This window comes from Leptodactylus fuscus, chromosome 9 (genome assembly GCF_031893055.1).
Source record: "Leptodactylus fuscus isolate aLepFus1 chromosome 9, aLepFus1.hap2, whole genome shotgun sequence".
Taxonomy (NCBI): domain Eukaryota; kingdom Metazoa; phylum Chordata; class Amphibia; order Anura; family Leptodactylidae; genus Leptodactylus; species Leptodactylus fuscus.
This window is the reverse complement of record NC_134273.1, coordinates 84,711,168-84,732,287: the sequence shown is the minus strand read 5'-3', so window position 1 is coordinate 84,732,287 and position 21,120 is coordinate 84,711,168. Positions and strand designations below refer to the sequence as shown.

General features: G+C 43.6%; 1 protein-coding gene across 1 annotated transcript in view; it reads left to right on the top strand.

The window, feature by feature from the left end:
- Positions 1-18,205, top strand: part of EEFSEC (eukaryotic elongation factor, selenocysteine-tRNA specific) — an 82,993-nt gene extending 64,788 nt beyond the window's left edge. The window contains exon 7 of the mRNA XM_075286624.1: positions 16,650-18,205. Coding sequence (XP_075142725.1) covers positions 16,650-16,834 — 185 coding nt within the window. The 3' untranslated portion in view covers positions 16,835-18,205. The remainder of the gene's footprint in view (positions 1-16,649) is intronic.
- The last annotated feature ends 2,915 nt before the right edge of the window (positions 18,206-21,120 follow it).

Below are 21,120 nucleotides of genomic sequence, written 5' to 3'. Positions count from 1 at the left end.
CGGTTCTTTGGTTTCCTTTACGCTCCTGGTTCAGCAAATTGACTGTAGACATATGTGTAAAGGCTAGAGATGAATGAGTAGTATTCAATCAAGTACTACAGCATTTAAAATACTCATGCTCGGTCTAATACCACGTGGTAAACGCCTTTTACGTTTACCGCGTGGTATTTGACAGAGTACAAGTATTTCGAATAGCATAATATTCGATCGAATACTACTCGTAAAGACAAGAATAATGGACAAGATGTATATGACTTTATTTGGACTGCCAAAAAATTTGCAGGACAGGCTTTCAAGATGGAATTCCCTTCATCAGGTCCAATGGACCAAGGGATTGGAGTTGCAATACCAGGCACAGCCCTCAGCCAAGAGTGGCGCTCTTTTAAAGTCACAAATTCCCTAGAATGTTACATGAATGATTTCTCTGCATTTCACACGGGGAAGTCAACAAGGGAACTGCATTTACAAAAGCTAAATGAAAATTTAAAAAAGTAGCCATGCAGTGTACGATGACTGGTAAACAGCAGGATATTGAGGTTGTGCAGATGATGCATCTCGTGATATTCTGCGTGTAATACAGACTTATTTTTGTGCCATTATTCCCATTAACTTGCCGGCCTGTCAGGTCGGGGTCACTCATGTTTTGTGAACCGGCCTGACACAGTCATCAGGATGCAGACGCCGCAGCCTGTTAAATTGCTGCCTTCTATTCTTTTGTTCAACCTTCATTATTTTTTAGAGATATTTTTTTTTTTTCAGCAAGACATAAAGATGACATTTTTAATATGCAGAAATAAAATAGTAACAAGGAGAAAAATATTCTGGGTCAATAAGCTTTTTCTTGTAGTCACTTATCTGAGTTTTCTGCTCGGAGTATTTTAATTGAAGATTAAATACTGTTAAAGAGTTTGTACAAATTTAGGTGGTGTGTATTCTAAGCATTAAAATGGGACTTAATAAAAGGGCCGGATTGTAGAAGTTGTACTTTAATTTTTTCCTTTTGTTGGTATAACTAGAAGTAACCTCTTCATTAAGGCTCAGTGGACCTGGAATCTTCTGATGCGAGCGTTATATTAATGAAGATTCGGCAGGCGGCATTATGTAAAATAAATGCTTTCTTACCCGCCAGAGCTAAATTACACTCTCAGGTTCTCTCCTCATTTTCTACCACTCCTATTAATTTAGATCATTTTTAAAAAAATATTGAGAAATTTATCATGGCTGCAAGGTGGGTTCTGTCTAACCGCGACTTCATCATCAAGAAGTAATCACTTTTACTCTATGTCGGCATTTCAAGATGGACCGGTTTAGTCTAAGGATATATTTTACTTGTTTAGCAATCCGGTGTTTTTTCCTATTTTATAATTTTATGTTTTATTTATTTTGAAATTTAGATTTTGTTTCATTCATCGTTTTTCTGGATGCACGTGCATTTTAAATAAATAGAGAAGTATATGAAAAAATTACAAATGGAAAAAACAGGATTTTTTTATTTTTTGTTTCTCCAAATGAACTTGGCAGTTAAATAAAAATTAAACGGTAAAAAGAAAATCAATATTTTTGGTAAAATATATATATATCCATCTGAAAACCTTATTGAATTTTTCATAACTTAAATTTTTTTTTTTTTTTTTTATCCAGTTGGGGACTCCATATAGTGAATCTGACCTCTAGTTTTCTGGGGGTAAAAAAAAAAAAAAGACAATTGCTTTATTTTGTCTTATGCCGTACGTCCGCCTTGTGGTTTTGTTAAAGAGGCTAATTTATTTTTTAACTTGTTTATATGTTTTTTTGGCTGGTTACATTATACTGGCCTAATTTAATTTCCTGACTTCCTAAGAAGCTCGGCCCCCGTTCCATCCACTTCTGCTATAGCTATATGGTTTATATTTTTCCGCAAACAGGCCGAACCGATTATGTGCAACTCAATCACGTTCAGGCTCTGTAGGGGATTCGTCAAATCTGATGGCAGTGGAACATCATACAATCCTATTATACTGGGGGAAATCTGCAACCCACAAAATTCTTACCTGGTGTTGTGTAAATGCTATAAAGGAACATATGTGCAGGAGCTGAAGGTTCAAACAATATCATATTTATAGAATACTGAAGCCTACGGCGGTCAGGGCATGCTGGGGGTTGTAGTTTTGCAGCCGCTTATGAGCCACAGGGTTGAGACTTGCCCTATGGACTAAATTTGGCTTCCGTTGTGGCTACTAAGTGGCTTGTCATTGCTCACATTACGTCAGAATAAAATAAAATATTGTAGCAAGAGCCGAAATAAAATGCCGTGTCGGGAGAAATGCATCACCTCAACTACTCCACTCATCATGGTAATACCTCCTGGCAGATCCTATGACAGCTACAAATCTTTTCCCTGGTTCTGGGCTTGGAGTAACCCAGGGTGAGTTGTCAGATCTGACCATTAATCATCACCCCCTCTTCTACATAATTTCCAGCCATGTAAAATATTCAGTAACTTCTTACCTTTCAGATGAATAACACGACGTGCCAAAATACACAATGTTAACACCTTTTCTCCACCGTGATGGCTTGACAGCATGGTGATAGAAATTGTTCCTATACTGAACATTTTTCCTTGTTGTGAACTTTGCAAAAGATCCTCCTGAAGAAGAGCTCAGCTCTGTACTAAATACAATGTAAGATATCTCGTAGGTTTAGATCATTTTATAGGTTTAGGCTGTTTTGGTTTTCATTTATTTCTGGCTTTTATTGCAATTTCATTGTTTTGTTTCTCATCTTTCATCTCTGGCGATATCCAGATCTTACATTGCAAGCGTGGCTGTTCACATTGCTATCGAGACACTGGCAAAGTTGTATTGCGGTGCAGGCCCTAGGTAAATAAGACCATGAACCATCCATAGCTCGGTTTGGCGAAGTGATAGATGGTCAGGTAAGATCACAAAAATTGGTGGATTCAACAACTAAAAAATGTAATTTCCCATCCTAGTAATTACGTGGTCCTCACGATGGTTGACTAGTGGGTTGGATATATGTGACCAATGCTTAGTATTGGTAATGGTCGTCGTCTTGAAGCAGTTTTCTCATCCTGACAACCCTGTTCTCTATATTCAGGTTATTAGTCAGGATTGTGACTGCAGCCCTTGTCTTGTGTTGAAGGCACTGGTAGTGGTACTGCTCTTTCCAGGTGGTCCCCACCACTGGGTTTGTAGTCACCACCACCTTGCCCGTCTGTGAAGTCAAGGTTCTTTGGCCTCTGGCATTCTCTTTCTCTACGAGGGTGTTCTGTTAGTCTCTCCATACTTTGACCTTAGCTTGTTTCTGACTCTCTTTGATCATGACCTTGTTCTGCTCATCTCTCTTGTCTGACTCTGGCTTGTTTCTGGCCTTCAAACCCACTGCCGCCCTGATCTTCTCCCTGGTTACAACCCTGAACCAATTCTGCAAGCCCTTGACCTTGGCCCAGACTCTAGAACTCTTGCCTCATTACTTAGACAATGCCCTTGAGAAAGGCATGGAGGCTTCACAACCTGCTGCCCATTACAATACAAATGAAGATCTTAGTGTTTGGAGGTGTTATCGACCAAATAGGTCAAGTGGCTATAAACTCAATTCTACCTTGTTACGGATCTTACAAATGACCACTTTTCCTCGAGACTGAACACACTGTTTTGGTGGTACCGGCTAATTATGGAGTGTGTATGGGGGTGTCCCAACTCTCCCTAGACAGTATGTTCAACTTCAATCAGTTTGTTCCCATGAAGACTGGGTGCCATGTGATATGTTTGGCAGTGACTTGTTTCCTTCTCCTCATTGAGAACCAAGCATTGATGTATGTGGAGTGTTGGAGACAACCACATCGTCCTGATGATGTACCTTTTATCTAATATTTTTGTAAACAAAGTTTCATGAGGTTTTTTTAGGGTGGTCACTTCACCCCACACCCAAAGAGTTTCCCTCTATAGCAGTGATCCCAAAGTGGTTCAGGTGGGTCCACGTGGGACTTGACGGGACCATCGTTAGATCTAATCTTCACATTTTTGACGAGTTTGGGAATATGGTAGAAATGTAGCAGCAGGGGGTCCACCGAAACAAGTAAAATTTTAAGTGGTCTACGAGAAAAAAAAAGAGTTTGGGAACCTCTGCTCTATAGTAAATAATGGAGAGGCACAATTCTGTACCCAACTGGGTCTGCTCAGTTTTTTTTTTATTACAATGTGCCAATACACAGGGTCACCATGTAGCTACAGCCTCTTGCCAGCTAGGGGCAGTCTTTACAAGCCCCGGCCGCATGATCTATTTTGCTCTCCAGTTTTTATTTCCATGTACATCTATGATTTTTTGGCCTTTGGTAAGCATTTCTTTCCGTGAGACAGAGGTAACATTTTTCTGAATGTCCCCAAGCTGGGCTGAGAATGTGTCATGTTACCCTCTCTGCAAATTCACGCTGTAAGAGGACTCAATCCGGTTATGTCTGTGGGGCTTCCGTTTAAGATTACAAAAATATTCAAGGAGGAAAGTAGCAGTTGCATAGCAAGGACCTCTGTGCTCCGTAGCGGTGTCCAGTATCCTGTGATCATAGGCGGCCTCGAGAGGAGGCCATCCATTGCTTTACTTTAAGCCTCCATCGGAAGCCAGCTTCCCAGAGATGTAGAAAAAGACTGGAAGGCAGAGAGCCAATGGGCAAAATGAGAGACTGGGAAAACAGCATTTAACTCCATGTCCTGCTCTCCCCCGCCTGCCAATATTTCTAGAAATGGACGGTTTATAAGACGCCCCCCTCCCCCCTTTCTTTGTGTTTTTGGATATAAACTGGTAGTTTTTTTAGGCACTGCAGTCTAGGAAGTAACATGGAGCGTCGGGAGACAAAGAGAGGTTCCATGGCTCGTGTTTACATTGGTTTCCACGCACGGGGTTGTTCAGGGAATGAAAACATCAGACTGAGACTTGGGCTCTGCAGGTAGTCTGGATCCCAACCAGCACTGGCCGCTGATCCTGTAGGTATTAACCCCTGCAGTGCTGCTTCCAGCCAGGGAAGGGTTAACGCCAGCTGTTCCAAGGAGAAGAAATGCTGACTAATTATTTTTTTTTTTTGTTATTGTTTTATGAATATTTTTTTTAATGATTTATAAAGCGTCTCTAATCTACCTATAGACCTCTGACGGGACGAGGCTCTGATTATATTACAAGTTTATTCTATTACTTTATAGACTATATACATAGATCTAAAATTGTTTATTGTGAGCCGAACAATTACATGTCTGGGCAAATAGACATCTGGGATTTTACAGGTCCGCTAATCTGTCCTCACTGTCTACACTTGGCTCAATTTTAGCCGTACGCACTTCTATGATTTGGGCGGGTTTAGCGGAAGATTTACAGCACTTGGTTTGTACAATATATCCGTCTCGTGTCATTGTCTGGTTTTACTGATCTCTTCATAGAATATCTTTACTCCTATTTCTTGGGGTGTCCCTTTGAACCAGTATGGAGGTTCCCCAGGAGGGATCTAAGACTTGCAGGGAGTTCTGGGACTGTCCGGGGTTAGAGTTTTATTATATACAGTACTAAGCAAAAGTTTTCAGTATGTGTGGTAAAAATGCTACAATGTAAGAAATAGAAGGGTGAAAAGTAAAGGTAAATGCCATCAATATTTGGTGTGAGTTTTACCCTTTGGAGGAGGAGTCCTGGAAGCGATGACCTGGCTCCTTCAGATATAGCCCTGATCTCAGCATCATCCAATCTGTCTGGGATGACGTGAAGAGACAGACGGATTGGAGCGAGCAACATCCACAGAAGATCTGTTGTTAGTTCTCCAAGATGGCGGTGGCAACAACCTCCCTGCCCACTCCTGCCAAATACTGTCTGTACCTAGAAGAAGGCAAAGATGGGGTTTACATTCCTCTTCAGTCACAAAAATTCACTATTAACCCTTCTATTTCTGTAAGCCTTCTTACTGGGCAGCATTTTTTCCACAGCACTGTAGACGGATGGTCATCACTTACAACTCTCCTTATCCCACTGTGACTCGCAATGTAAATTCCAAATTAACCTAGCACTAGGTTTTTATGGTGTGAGAGGAAGCCAAAGACTCTGTAGGAGACCCACACCATGTAGATGTAAACCCAAGACCATGGTCCTGCCATATAACACTATTACCCGCTATACCACTATGCCCGGTAAGACTTAGGCCTTATACATAGGACCTTGGACATTATATGGGGCAGTAAAAACAGTGCGAATGACATATGAGGGTCTACATATTAAAGGGGTATTCCCATCATGCTTGTTCACCAGCCTGCAGGCTGTGCCACTTCCTGGTTTTCTCAGCACATTGGTGGGCAGGGTTTCACTTACTCTATCTGCTATGTTTGCACTCAGTAATGATGGATTGAGCTCTCCCCTCCCCCTCCAACCCTGCTCTACTCCTCACTGCTTGTACTCTGGGTAGAGCAGAGCCAGTCATGTGACAGAGTTGGAGCCGGCTGAAATAGAAGACTTCTAGTTCCCCGTCAATGTCGTTAAAAGCTAAGTATCGGCATGTTAGGGGCCTGGCATCTATATTAATACGTTGACCCTCCTGCTGTGATGTATGCACTGCAGAAAAAGTTTCATTCCCCTGATAAGCCCTTTAACGCCATAATGGACAGAACATAAACCACCATGCCCATAGACCAGAATGGACTCCATGCCCATAGACCAGTGCCTTGGCCTATTCTCTTCCTCAGGACACATTTTGCATGAAGCCCGTCGTACACAACACGTGGCGATAATATCTCGGCTGATTAAATATTTCCCTAGCAACTTCCCTAAGTGCGACGTAAAGTTGTGCGCGCGTATCTCATGCATTTTCTTTTTGCGCAAATCCTTTTCCTCTCGCAGCCTATTTGTTTTCCACCAATTCGTCTCCCACCGTTTAAGGAGCTTAGCGAAGGTTAAACAAGGTATTAAGCAACATTAAGACATCAGAACACGCCGCATTTCCCTCTCTTTGTGCCACAGTAAAAGCGAGCATGTTGCATCAAAGGCAATCAAAGGCTTGTTTGAGAATATTAAGTATCTGTGCAGCTGTGCTGTGAAGAACCTGGGTCCTAGTAAGGAGATGCCTGGTTTTCTTCGTCCTAATTCGCTTTGTTGTGATGACAACGGAGAACAAACCTGATTTCGAGAAATGAAAAATGTAATCTCCTTATCATTTGAAAGCAAGCCGCACATTTGTTTATGCACAATGTCTGCCGCATAAAAGTTTCAATAAAGAAGCTCTCCATTCTCCCCTGCACCGTCTTATTAGCACTTGTCTTCCATTCTCTCTCCCCACTCCTGTTGATTGGGATGTGCTTCCAGGCCAGCGTGACACGGGACCGAACAATGCCGAAACGGGGGTCAGTCTCAAGTAGCAGATATCTGGGAGAAGTTAGGAAAATGAAGCGCAGCTGGCACCTCCGTGCACCCACTTCAGATGGAGAGTGCTGTGCACCAGATAACAGCCAGTCGTTCCTGGACCGGCCCGCTGCACCGAATACCCTCGCAACATAGATGTGTCCTAGTGCTGGAATGTAGCCAGCCTGCTACGTGTACATGGATTGCATTACTAGGTCTGGCGAGAAAATGGTTAATTAAAGCTATAGTAATTAGACACATCAATACATAACTACTAGGACCTATAGAGCATATGGCATAATCCAGGGGGCTCACTACTTTGCAGAAAGGTCCATTGACCTGTTTTTGCCATTGGGTGAAGGTCTAAACTGAATAGTAACTGGACATGTCCAATATTTATACACGTTAAGACCCGCCTCTATCCCTGCCCAGCCCCGCCCATGCCTTGTATGACACAATGTATTCCTCTGTGTAACATACAATGAAGCTCCTTTAATAACCCATTGGTGTCTCCATGTGGTATAGTTGGTAAGAGGGTTGCAGTAGGAGATGCGGTTTAGTGTGAGCGTAGGGTCCCAACCCTGTTTGTCATCAATAATGGAACGTCACACAGTAGGATGTGCCAAAAAATTCTCAGTGTTTTATTCAATACTCAAGTAGAGTTAAAGTGGTGAAACGTTTTTCGGTACAGTGAAGTACCTTCATCAGACTCTACATACAAAAAAGAAGAAAAAAATTCATACAATGAAGTGCACAGTAATTTACACAATAAATACAAAATATACAGGAAATATATACAAAAAATATATACAAAAATAGGCCTAGTTGTATGGAGGCCGGAAGTACGATAGTGAATTCCCACAAGCGCAGTTCCAATGATAGTAGAAGCATGAAGATGATCAGAGAACTCATATGACAGGTTTTGAGATGAATACAATAAACTTTTTAAAAGATGGTGTCGTTGTCTAGATCTTGTATAAGATGTTAGTCAGGAAATCTGATGTTAAGTTGAGGTATAAATACTATTTTTTCATTTTCATTTTTTTATTTTTTCATTTTCATCTTTATTATTTATTTCTTATTTTTTCACTCTTTTCTATTTTCACTTTCTATTCTTTTGCCTATCTTTGTTTATTTCTTCTCTATTCTTCCTTTTTCTTCCTTGATGAAGGTACTCCATGTGGTATAGGATCCTGTTGGAGTCCGCACAGTATATTGATCGTTGTTTCTCCTGAATGTGGTCATTATGCAAGGGTAAGAGGCACAGGGGTCCAGGTTCGGAGTGTGGTCCACCAGTGTAGTACTCCTCATATAGCCTATTGTAAAATATTATGATATGTAGACCTATAAAGGAGTACATTGTCTGTAAGAGCCTTCACTAGAGGCTGCACTGATGGCGTCCATGGGCTCATGAGTACGGGGAGTCTACTCGAGTCATCAGAGGTCCCTTGAGCTCCTGTACAATATGGCGGTGTGGCCAGGTATGGTAGGCAGAGGACTCGGTTGTGGATTGTTTGCATGCCCCCGGTTTATCTCCTTCTGGTGATCTCTCTTCAGTTATTTTATTATTCCAGTCTTACAGACAATTCTGTGCTGCAAAAACCAATAGCGGTGGACTATAAGCATCGGTAAACTATTGGGTTTGGGGTGGGCCGGGGTTCATGGCGGACTACTGGACTTCATGAGGCGATGACCGTCCAAGACCTATTATTTTCCTTGTGATTGGGGCTTGGTCCTCTCTGAGTCTTCTTACCAGGTCCGGTTTATACAGTCATTCATTTTTTCATCATTTTTTCTGACTGTCCCATAAACTTCAAGGAAAAGTAATGAATATTTATGGGCGACCATTGACTCCTCCAGTAGTGACAAGCTGTGACTATGATGGAAGCCATGTTGGTTTCTCCGGACTCTTGTGTTTGTTTTCCTGAACACTTGGTTGGTGTGACCTGTGAGTTTTCTTGCAGGGTTCGGTGTATTTTTCGGGCACCTACATCAGTTACACAAGTCATTTGCCTGTTCAAACAAGACTTTGTATATAATGACTTACATGACAAAGGTCACGAGAAATGCTTTCCACCTGTTCACTCTGCAGGGGCTGCCGTCTTACCGTGGCGGAGACTAGCCAGACCTCAGGCAGGAGAAACACTTAGGTTAAATACATGATGGAGCCCCCTCCAATAATATTGACTTACAGGGATACCAGGGCTTGTAATGGCCATCATGTAATGGCCCGAGCTGCAGGGTGTGCAATAGAAAACCAGACCGTGTATGGCAGCTTGTCCCATCATAGAGGGCTGGACCACTGAAGTGCAAGCGTTAATGGGTTTTCTAGTAGCAAAGTATGTACCGTACTAGCTATATACACACCTAGCTATATACACACCTAGCTATATACACACCTAGCTATATACACACCTAGCTATATACACACCTAGCTATATACACACCTAGCTATATACACACCTAGCTATATACACACCTAGCTATATACACACCTAGCTATATACACACCTAGCTATATACACACCTAGCTATATACACACCTAGCTATATACACACCTAGCTATATACACACCTAGCTATATACACACCTAGCTATATACACACCTAGCTATATACACACCTAGCTATATACACACCTAGCTATATACACACCTAGCTATATACACACCTAGCTATATACACACCTAGCTATATACACACCTAGCTATATACACACCTAGCTATATACACACCTAGCTATATACACACCTAGCTATATACACCCCTAGCTATATACACCAAATGCAGTTTTTCTCTCTCCCGTCGCATCCAGTGCTGTCTACCTATGCTTTCTGTGCTGTACATCACCATAACATGTACTGTACTGCCTGCGCTATATATACTGTAATACTCACAACCTTACTACAGGCACTGGTATATACCTGTTCTACATGCTGTATACTGCTGTTTTTACACCTTCTTTGCTGCTCATAACCACTGTGACCCTTACTGTCTGTACTGCGTATACTTTACTGCCCTGTACCTTCACTCCATATACTTCTATCTACTAATGCTACATATACTGTATTCCTATCTATATCCCCCTGGTCTCCATACACTTTACCGTAGATATCCCTGCGCCGTCCCCACCATTCAGCAGTTCAGTCTTCCTTATATAAGGCCTCGCTTTATTTCTATTATTTGGGTTTTAGTCGAGAGACAAATCTATGGGAACACAGGAAAGAAAAGCCCATTGTATTTTATTATGATCTCCTCACTACTAAATATGTCCTGAAACAAGGAAAAAACAACATGACTTTAAATGGTGTGTAATGTATACCCAGCGGGACCCCATTACTGCGCAAATTATCCGAAACCCCTTTAGAGAGCGCTTGGTTCCCAGTATAGGACACAGAGGTTAGCCCGGCACTAGTGAACAAGCTGGTGTTTTCTAGTCTGGCATCTGACATGAAAGTGACGCCGGCAATTGGAAGCAATTTGCAGAAGCGTTTGATGATTCTATTAATTATGGCACCAACAAACAGCGCTTGGGAAACAGTTTTGTTTTCTCGCATTCTTCTGTGATTGCTAGCAGCGAGAGCCAAATCTGAAGACTCGTCTCTCTGGGACCATTGTGTGGTGTGTGTGAATAGCCCTCATCCTTCTTCAGCTCCAGCCAAGTGCATACAAGACCTCTCTCCGCTCAACACTAGCAGCATTCACCTGCGTGCGCGGCGGCGGCAGCAGAATCCTCGCTGGCAGCTCGACAAGGGTTAACTCTTGGAGTGATTTTGCAACCGCACCGCTTGCCAGAAGTTATGAGAAGTAGAATACAACCTAAATGATTCGTGAAATCTGTAGCCGGGTTTTATAACAAATACATTTTGGATACTTTTCTAGAACCCTCTGATAATCCAGAACGTTCCATAATCCGGCAACTATTAGGTTCCAGGTGTATCTAGTGGCGTGGGAATATCTATGGATGCCAAATGATCCAAAATAATACAGAAGATCCGATAATCTGGCACAAAACTGGTGTAGGTCATAAGCCTACACCTGGCTCTTGACCTAAGGGTGGCTCTTATTAGCCCCCAGTATGGGGATTGGACTGTTGTAAGTCTACCAGGTCACTACTACTTAGTGTTGGTGGTGGCCACGCAGGCCAAGAGACTCCCATGCAAAGCGCCAGGGGTCCGGCAAGAGAGTAGTCCAAGTACAAACCAAAAGTGGGTGGTTAGGGTACATGATACAGGTGCAAAGGTCAGGAACAAGCCAAGGTCAAACCGGAAGGAATGGAGTCTGATATCTAGCCAAACTGTTAATCACACATTAAGTCAGGCAGGAAACTAGTGAGTACATTGCACACCGGTATAGTCCGAGAAGTCCAGGGTTTACGTGTGCACCCCAGAAAGAGGAACCCAGCAATACATCAACAGCGGTGGGGAGGCCGAGAAACACAGTGGGCACAAGCTTGTTAGTTTTACGGTATAAATACTGTATATGCAATCCATACTATGGGAGAGAACATGCCCAAGGTTACCCTACAAAAAGCACTTCTGTACAGGAGGGGCGACTAGTTGGTCCCTGTGTGAATGGATGGCAAGTGCACATACAAGACCAACCCTCCATTCACTGCAGTAGTTCATATGACGTGGAGCTCCCACAATTCCTGTCCCAGATTCACTGCAAACCTGAATGTTACATAAAGATTATGCTGCAAAGTCACTGCCGATTTTGCAGGTTCTGCATTGAAAGTGGTGAAATTCTGCAGGTTTGTAAAGTCTCATCCCCTTGCCGTTACCGTTATCTGCTGTGGATTTCTGCAAATCCTCCAATAAAATCCTCAGTAATTCTGTCTCTTTACATTTACCCTTATTATTAGGTGACAAGAACCTGTGCAGGAGGCCGCTCTAGAACTACATTGTTAGGTGGGACATTGAACTCGCAGGTCATAGAAAAGATGTGACAGGGGAAACCCCATAATTCGGGGAGCCCCCTCTTCTATGGAGACCACTGCTGGTGCCCAGTCTATATATTATCTAGTATGTCTGCACGGTCATAGCTCCTATCAACAGCGGCCTAATGAAGCAGCTTTTGTGCGTCCCGGCGAGCATGTAACATGCTTATTATGGGCGAGTGATTGCTGCTCTGGAGCTGGAGGCGCGCTCCTCCGCTGCGTGTTTGTACACACAGAGATAGGCAGGATATTGCATTTCTTCTTTTGTGACACAAACCCCTCTGAATTTAATCCGCTAACAAAATAAAGTAATTGTTCAGCGGAAACAAAAAAAAAAAATCTATTAATGTTTTCTGTGAGGGAGCGGCGCGGCCAGGACTTAATTAATGGCAGAGATTTCTTCGCTGTGTACCCGAGTCGGCGCAGTCATTGTTCAGTAGAGATTAAACCGTAATGTAAGTTAAACAAGACTTCCATCTAAAAATACCCGTCAGCTCCAGCTATTAAGTAGCCAATGTCGTCTTCAGTGACAGATCTATTTCCCTTCATTTCCTTGCTCTCAAGGAACGTCAGGCATGTATCGTGTAACGCAAGAATTCCACGGAGAGAGATGGAAGTCAGATTGGGCTGCGTCTGGCTCTTGGGCACTGGCTTTTAGGAGCTCGGTCTATGGCAGCCCACAGACCTTCTGGCACCATAGAGAAAAGAGAGCGTTCAGTACCGTTTTGTCAGGAGGGGATGCCATTCACCTGGTGAAGAGCAGGAGCTGTGGGACCGGGTAATGTGCATGGATTGAATGGACGGCTTTGGAAAAAAAACATGGGTCACAGTGTATCCGCGTACACAAGTAGAAGCGGAGTAAAAGGCCTCGCCGTGTCCTATAAGTGCAGACAGTGCTATACAGAGGCCGGGAGAGCGGCGGAGACGTAGCTGGGGCAATGGTCAGGCAGCCATGTTTTACTGCCCCTGGTATGATGATCACAAGTACCCAGGAGGCAGCGCCTCTTATAGGCAATGTACAGAGCTCTGCCCCAATGGTAAGAGAATGGCAGATAAATATCTCATGTGTATGGCCCAGCTGTACAGGGCTGTGGAGTCAGATATTGGCTCCGACTACCCCACCAGTCAGCTATTCATAGCCATGTTCGGGTGAGCGCCACATTCACACCTCACATGGACTGATTGCAACTTGGTCTCCTTTAAGTGAATGGGCCGAGCTGCAATACCAAGTACAGCCACTATACAATATACAGTGCAAGACTTGGTTAGCACTGAAGGGGTTAAAGGGCACAGTCTAAATCAGGGGTAGGGAACGTACGGCTCTCCAGCTGTTGCAAAACTACAACTCCCAGCATGCATACTTGCTCTGCTGTTCTTGGAACTCCCATGGAAGTGAATGGAGCATGCTGGGAGTTGTAGTTTCACAGCAGCCGGAGAGCCAAAGGTTCCCTATCCCTGGTCTAAATGTTGTGGTCTCTTCAAACAGCTGATAGGTGGGGGTGCCAGATCTGATATTGATCACCTATCAGAGGAAGAGGTCACTAAGTCCCCCAAAACACCTTTTATGTATTAAATGTACGATTGCGGTTTCTTCTATGAGTTTTGAAAAGTTGAAATATTTTAGTCATTTAGATAAAAGTTACTTTTTAGGTCCATGTGACCTCTATCGGGGCTGCATTGGTCACTATACCATTTTTTTTTTTTTTGCTGTAATGTTATTCTGTATCATATAGCGGCATACATTAGAGGTATACGTCTAGAAATCCTCCCAGTATATACCTCTGACGTACACTGCACTATTCCACCCATTCCAGGCTTGATGGACCAGTTATAAGCCAATGGGATCTCCTACAAAACAAACCCTTAAGGATACTGTAAATACTGACCCCATGACACCAGTATGAACAGAAGACAACCTTGGAGCTGTAGACTCTTAGTCATGTTTTCAGTCCACACCAAATTTACGACCTTGGCTTCTGATAATAGGCCGTGTCCTATCGGCGCACTAAAGTAATGCATATGGGATAAAATAACTAAATATTATTGTCAGGGATTCCAAGTACTTGATTGTAATGGATGAGTTAATACAAAACGATAACTTGAAGAAAAAAGTTTTTGAGTCATTGTATCTGTCAGAGAATCAGAACAACAGACAGGCAGACCACTAAAACTGCAGTTACAAGAGGAGCCCATTGACTACTATAGGATCCATTGGGTGTCCAGCCTTTCTAACTGAATCCATTGGACACAAAGTTGCACTTGCGGCATTATTTTAGTCTGGTGATTTTCTTGGCGCCTCCCGCAGATGTGAACATTGCAGTAATAGGCGGGGTATAGAGCTATTATTCCAGGTATGTCTATGGGTTATGATTATACAGAAATGGACAGATCTTGGGATTGCATCAATCTCGAGTCTATTTTCTCCACATACCTCCTAAAATTGAGGTCTACACTTTTATCTATCGAAGCCATAACATCCTTTAGAGACGAGTCGAAAACATTTAGCGCGCTGTTGACACTGAAGGGTTAATTGGTGTTTGTTTCAATACACATCTAACACTACCAGCAAGGACAGAGGAAGCCTCTACCCTTACACGCAGTTACCAATACCCCCTTCACGTCTCTGTAATTGAGCAAATCACCTGGGTTCGTAGACCTCCTGTCTCCAGCAAATCGTGAGCATCGCAATCTTTTGTCATGTTCTGGAATAGGAATGCCGATCAGGGTTTCAGTATGAGGGCGGCGAGGCAGATTAAGTGTATGAGATAAGGTTATGTGACACCAAAGGTTTCAGCTGACTGCGGCACCAGCTACACTTCTTGGGTTCTGTCTTCTCCTATCGGAAAGAGAAGAGCTGGAGTCCAAGACGCTCGCTCCCTGACCCAACGGCTCTGCAATTCTAGACAGTAGCTGCGTCTTCTCGTCTGTCTGGTGATAGCGCAAAGCAAGAAAGTAGCAGAGAAGAATGGAGATGAATGATATTGGAAGGAATATGAGAACCAAGCACAACCAAACCCCTCTTAAGAAAATGACCAAGAGACCTGTAATGTGTCCGGCCTCATAGCCAACGTCTATCTGTCATAGTCGCATTTAATGCAAGTATCTGAAATAAGGTTATCGCCATAAAGACGGTATTATTATACTAAAGGGAGAGGGGCTGGTGTACTAAGAAGGCGAAGCCGAGGAACCTGCTCAAGTTACATTTTATATACAAATTCGTACAAAAGGTTAAGTTATACAGAAAAAAATTCACTTATTTTTGTTTTGCAACACTTAACAATCTTAACTGGTCGTGCTATAAATGTATTTTGTGATAACATTTACTACAAGCCCATGGTAATGTATACTTCACTAAAAAGTGGACCTGTCCTATATTATACTCCAGAGCTGCGCTCACTATTCTGCTGGTGCAGTCACTGTGTACATACATTACATTACTTATCCTGTATTATACTCCAGAGCTGCGCTCACTATTCTGCTGGTGCAGTCACTGTGTACATACATTACTTCTCCTGTATTATACTCCAGAGCTGCGCTCACTATTCTGCTGGTACAGTCACTGTGTATATACATTACATTACTTATCCTGTATTATACCCCAGAGCTGCGCTCACTATTCTGCTGGTGCAGTCACTGTGTACATACATTACATTACTTACCCTGTATTATACTCCAGAGCTGCGCTCACTATTCTGCTGGTACAGTCACTGTGTACATACATTACATTACTTATCCTGTATTATACTCCAGAGCTGCGCTCACTATTCTGCTGGTGCAGTCACTGTGTACATACATTACATTACTTATCCTGTATTATACTCCAGAGCTGCGCTCACTATTCTGCTGGTGCAGTCACTGTATACATACATTACATTACTTATCCTGTATTATACTCCAGAGCTGCGCTCACTATTCTGCTGGTACAGTCACTGTGTACATACATTACATTACTTATCCTGTATTATACTCCAGAGCTGCGCTCACTATTCTGCTGGTGCAGTCACTGTATACATACATTACATTACTTATCCTGTATTATACTCCAGAGCTGCGCTCACTATTCTGCTGGTACAGTCACTGTGTACATACATTACATTACTTATCCTGTATTATACTCCAGAGCTGCGCTCACTATTCTGCTGGTGCAGTCACTGTGTACATACATTACATTACTTATCCTGTATTATACCCCAGAGCTGCGCTCACTATTCTGCTGGTGCAGTCACTGTGTACATACATTACATTACTTACCCTGTATTATACTCCAGAGCTGCGCTCACTATAGTCTTCACTATATAGTCTCAGCTGCAATATTTGAAGGTAATTTATTATTTTCTTCTTCTTTCAGATGGTCTGAAGCCAGAAACGAAGGCTGTCCTTGGAGGCTCCTCGAAAAAGAAGACCAAAGCAAGTAAAGGAGACTCAGAAGCCCCTAAAGAAGAAGACAATCGAGCAGAAAGCCAACCTGTTCACATCACTTTGGCCTTCAAAAGATATGTGTTTGATCCACAGAAGAAAATGATCCAGTCCTGATTCCTGATCTTACAATAATCCATCGCTGCTGGTTGTGGAAGGGCTGGACATGAAGCTACATTGATAGATCTATAGGTGTCACTGCCTGTATAGCCATATCTATGGGTGTAGTACAATTCCTTTAATCCGGCATCCACAGGACCAAATACATGTAGGGTTAGGAAACAGAATAGAAATAACTGTATGTCCACAAAACCTGATTGGACCAAACCTTTATGTAGTTGGGGGAGTTTATTGGATTCCAAATTAAAGGAATTTTGTGACCTGTGATTGTTTCTGTATGGGCGCGATGACAATAGAGAGGACGTTGTGCTGGTCAGAGACTTCATGTTTGAGGATTTTGGAGCGAATGTTCCTTCTCTGCCTTAAAGAGCAATTCTGATTTATTTTTTAAAGAAATTAGAACATTTTAATATAATTTTTTCCCAATTTGTAACTTTTGTTACTTTCCCGTGCACCCGGCCAGGTTTAGCTCCTCCCATGATTGATCATGTGACAAGTCCTTGCTATGTGGTTACTGGATAGAAGATTGTAACGGCGTGGGAAGAATCAGGAAAGTAAAGGATGGAACAGGATCTGGAGATTCAAGGTGGTGCGATTTCTGCAGATCGATACACAAGTCGTATGGTCAGAAGTGAAGGGTTCCTTTAAGACATAAGTGAGGACGATAGACTGCTGTATTAGGAGCCCGCGCCCCGTCTGTCTGCAGCGGTCACTTCTATATTTGTAGACGCTGACCTGTATAACGTATTACCAGGGTGAGGCCGCGGACTCGGCAGGAAACACCTGGACATCTTTGTCGTCACGTCACATGACTTCGGCCAAACTTATCTCTTTAGGTATCTCTCACTACTGGGGGAGGGGAGGGGTCTCCTCCTTTTAGGTTAGCTGTTAGAAAACAGAGGGTGGCAACTTTTTTTTACGCCAAAATAATGAGGCAAGCTCCTTGTGAATCTGCCCCAATAGTTTGTCTCCTAAACCAGCAATAAAACTTATGCCCAGTAAAGACACAACTGCAACCCAAACAGCGCCCCCCACTGACTGTATGTCCCCCACACACGACCAACAGGGGTGTGCTCTTATACCAAAAGATATTCCTGTTCTCACGTCCATCAGTCACATGGCCATGCTGCTGCTCAGTCTCATTCAGTTGTAATACCAACGACTGCCACTATGCAATGTATGGCGCTGTGCTTGGTAAGAAGTGAAGAGGCCGCAGCCATCCTTATTATAGCCTTGAACATTCCCTTTAAATACAATGGCTTGTTAGTTACTATTTCAGGACTTGTACCCCCACCATTGTTCCCAGCTTATAACTACTGACCCCTAAATGATGCGTTAAATATGATACAAAGATCACTGGTTGCCTAAATAAACAATTTTTATTGCAGTTCTGGGAGTTTTATTTCTTGGTCTAAGGCCACGTGCACATTGCTGTGTAATTCCATGAAAGTAACGTTGCGTCACTGAACATTACCAATTTGCAACAAAAGAAGCCGCATCATGCACAGAGGGAGGGGTGTGAGCTATGGGTTATGTTACTATAATGTATCCGCTCTAGTAATATTAGAATACAATATTGGCACCATTGGATACTTTGTCTATAAATAGTGACGTCTTCTCGTACCTTAGCCCCATACCCGCTCCTGTGCGGTGTTCACACATTGCTGTATCAGGGCTTTGATGCTCAGTAGTTATGAGGAATCTGCCCAGTAGCCGGGGCGCAGCCTAAATATCCAGGGTCACATCTCCAGCTATGCACAACACAAACCCCTTCAGACTAAACACCTGACATCTAGCAACATGTCCTCTGAAGAGAGCGGTCTAGCCCACACGCCACCGCTTTGAAGATCCTGCATCTGCTCTGCTGGTGAGACGTGACATTTCAGAGATGATACAGGAGATCTAGAGACGGGCACAAACCTCTGCGAGAAAACTGGGGCATGTAAGCCATGTACCTATTCACACAAAGCATGTGAGATCAGCCATACTGGTGACTGTGATACTGCAAAATGTGGCCGCACGAGAGAGAGCAAGTCTATTATATCTCAATGCCCTGCCAAGAATGGTGCACAGGGATCGTACCCAGTGGCGCAACTAGGAATGGCAGGGCCCCGTGGTGAACTTTTGACATGGAGGCTTCCCCATGACCGAAGCCGAAGACCCCAACTGACTCCCCCGCATTCTTGCGTGCTCTATTATGCTCCATAGCGGCCCCTTCACACACTTATCCCCCATAGCAGCCCCTGCACACAGTATTATGCTCCAATAGCGGCCCCTGCACACAGTATTATCCCCCATAGTGGCCCCTGCACACAGTATTATGTCCAATAGCGGCCCCTGCACACAGTATTATGTCCCATAGTGGCCCCTGCACACAGTATTATGTCCCATAGTGGCCCCTGCACACAGTATTATGCCCCATAGCAGCCCCTGCACACAGTATTATGTCCAATAGCGGCCCCTGCACACAGTATTATGTCCCATAGCAGCCCCTGCACACAGTATTATGTCCAATAGCGGCCCCTGCACACAGTATTATGCCCCATAGCAGCCCCTGCACACAGTATTATGTCCAATAGCAGCCCCTGCACACAGTATTATGTCCCATAGTGGCCCCTGCACACAGTATTATGCCCCATAGCAGCCCCTGCACACAGTATTATGTCCAATAGCGGCCCCTGCACACAGTATTATCCCTCATAGTGGCCCCTGCACACAGTATTATGCCCCATAGCAGCCCCTGCACACAGTATTATGCCCCATAGCAGCCCCTGCACACAGTATTATGTCCAATAGCGGCCCCTGCACACAGTATTATCCCCCATAGTGGCCCCTGCACACAGTATTATGTCCCATAGTGGCCCCTGCACACAGTATTATGTCCCATAGTGGCCCCTGCACACAGTATTATGCCCCATAGTGGCCCCTGCACACAGTATTATGCCCCATAGTGGCCCCTGCACACAGTATTATGTCCAATAGTGGCCCCTGCACACAGTATTATGTCCCATAGTGGCCCCTGCACACAGTATTATGCCCCATAGTGGCCCCTGCACACAGTATTATCCCCCATAGTGGCCCCTGCACACAGTATTATGCCCCATAGTGGCCCCTTCACACACTTATGCCCCATAGCATAAAGGATTATCTTATCTTATCTTATAGCAGCCCCTGCACACAGTATTATGTCCAATAGTGGCCCCTGCACACAGTATTATGCCCCATAGTGGCCCCTTCACACACTTATGCCCCATAGCATAAAGGATTATCTTATCTTATAGCGGCCCCTGCACACAGTATTATGTCCCATAGTGGCCCCTGCACACAGTATTATGTCCCATAGTGGCCCCTGCACACAGTATTATGTCCCATAGTGGCCCCTGCACACAGTATTATGTCCCATAGTGGCCCCTGCACACAGTATTATGTCCCATAGTGGCCCCTGCACACAGTATTATGTCCCACTGTGGACAGCCATGAACAATTATTATACTCTGGGGTTTTTCAGACCCCAGAGTATAATAACCGGAGACCGAGAGGGGATACCAATATAAGAACCACTGCCACTTACCTATCCCTGGAAAGACCCCGAGTATAATAATAGTGTTTGTTAAATAGGGCCCGTAACTCCCAATTAAGAAAAAAAACAGCGGTAGCGGCTGTCGCCAAGCCCTTAATGTCCCGGGCCCTGTGGCAGCCACTACCGCTGCTACCCCGGTAGTTACGCCAATGATTGTACCAGGATAAGAAAAAAAGCTCCCCGCAGGTCCACAGGTTGTTTCTGGTACTGCACTTACATTGAAATGACTGAGACAATGCCACACATAACTCATGGACAAGCTTGTGTAGACTATTTCCATGGTAAAAGACTACACACACACTATGTAGTCTGATCCTGCAGTCCTCTGCTCTCAGGTCTGTGCACTTGGTAGGGAAAAAAACACCAACTCGGACTGACAGTAAAAATCCAACAGATAGTGATGATATCCCTTATGGACGTGAACGTGCAAGCTCTACAGCTGATACAATAGCAATCATTGTATAATGTCATGGCTCCCTTACTTTAGCTACACCATTGGAACCAAATTGATGATCAAACATATAAAAATATATTGGGAAATTCTAGGGATTTTTTTTTTCATTAAATCTTTTGCTACTTTGACAAATGACGAGAACATGGACGACCAGATTTACTGTCACTTGTGCAAAACATTGGTGCAAATTCTAATGCAAACAGCTACATTGTAGCCAGGAGAGATTTGTGTGACCAGTCATGACCCAGC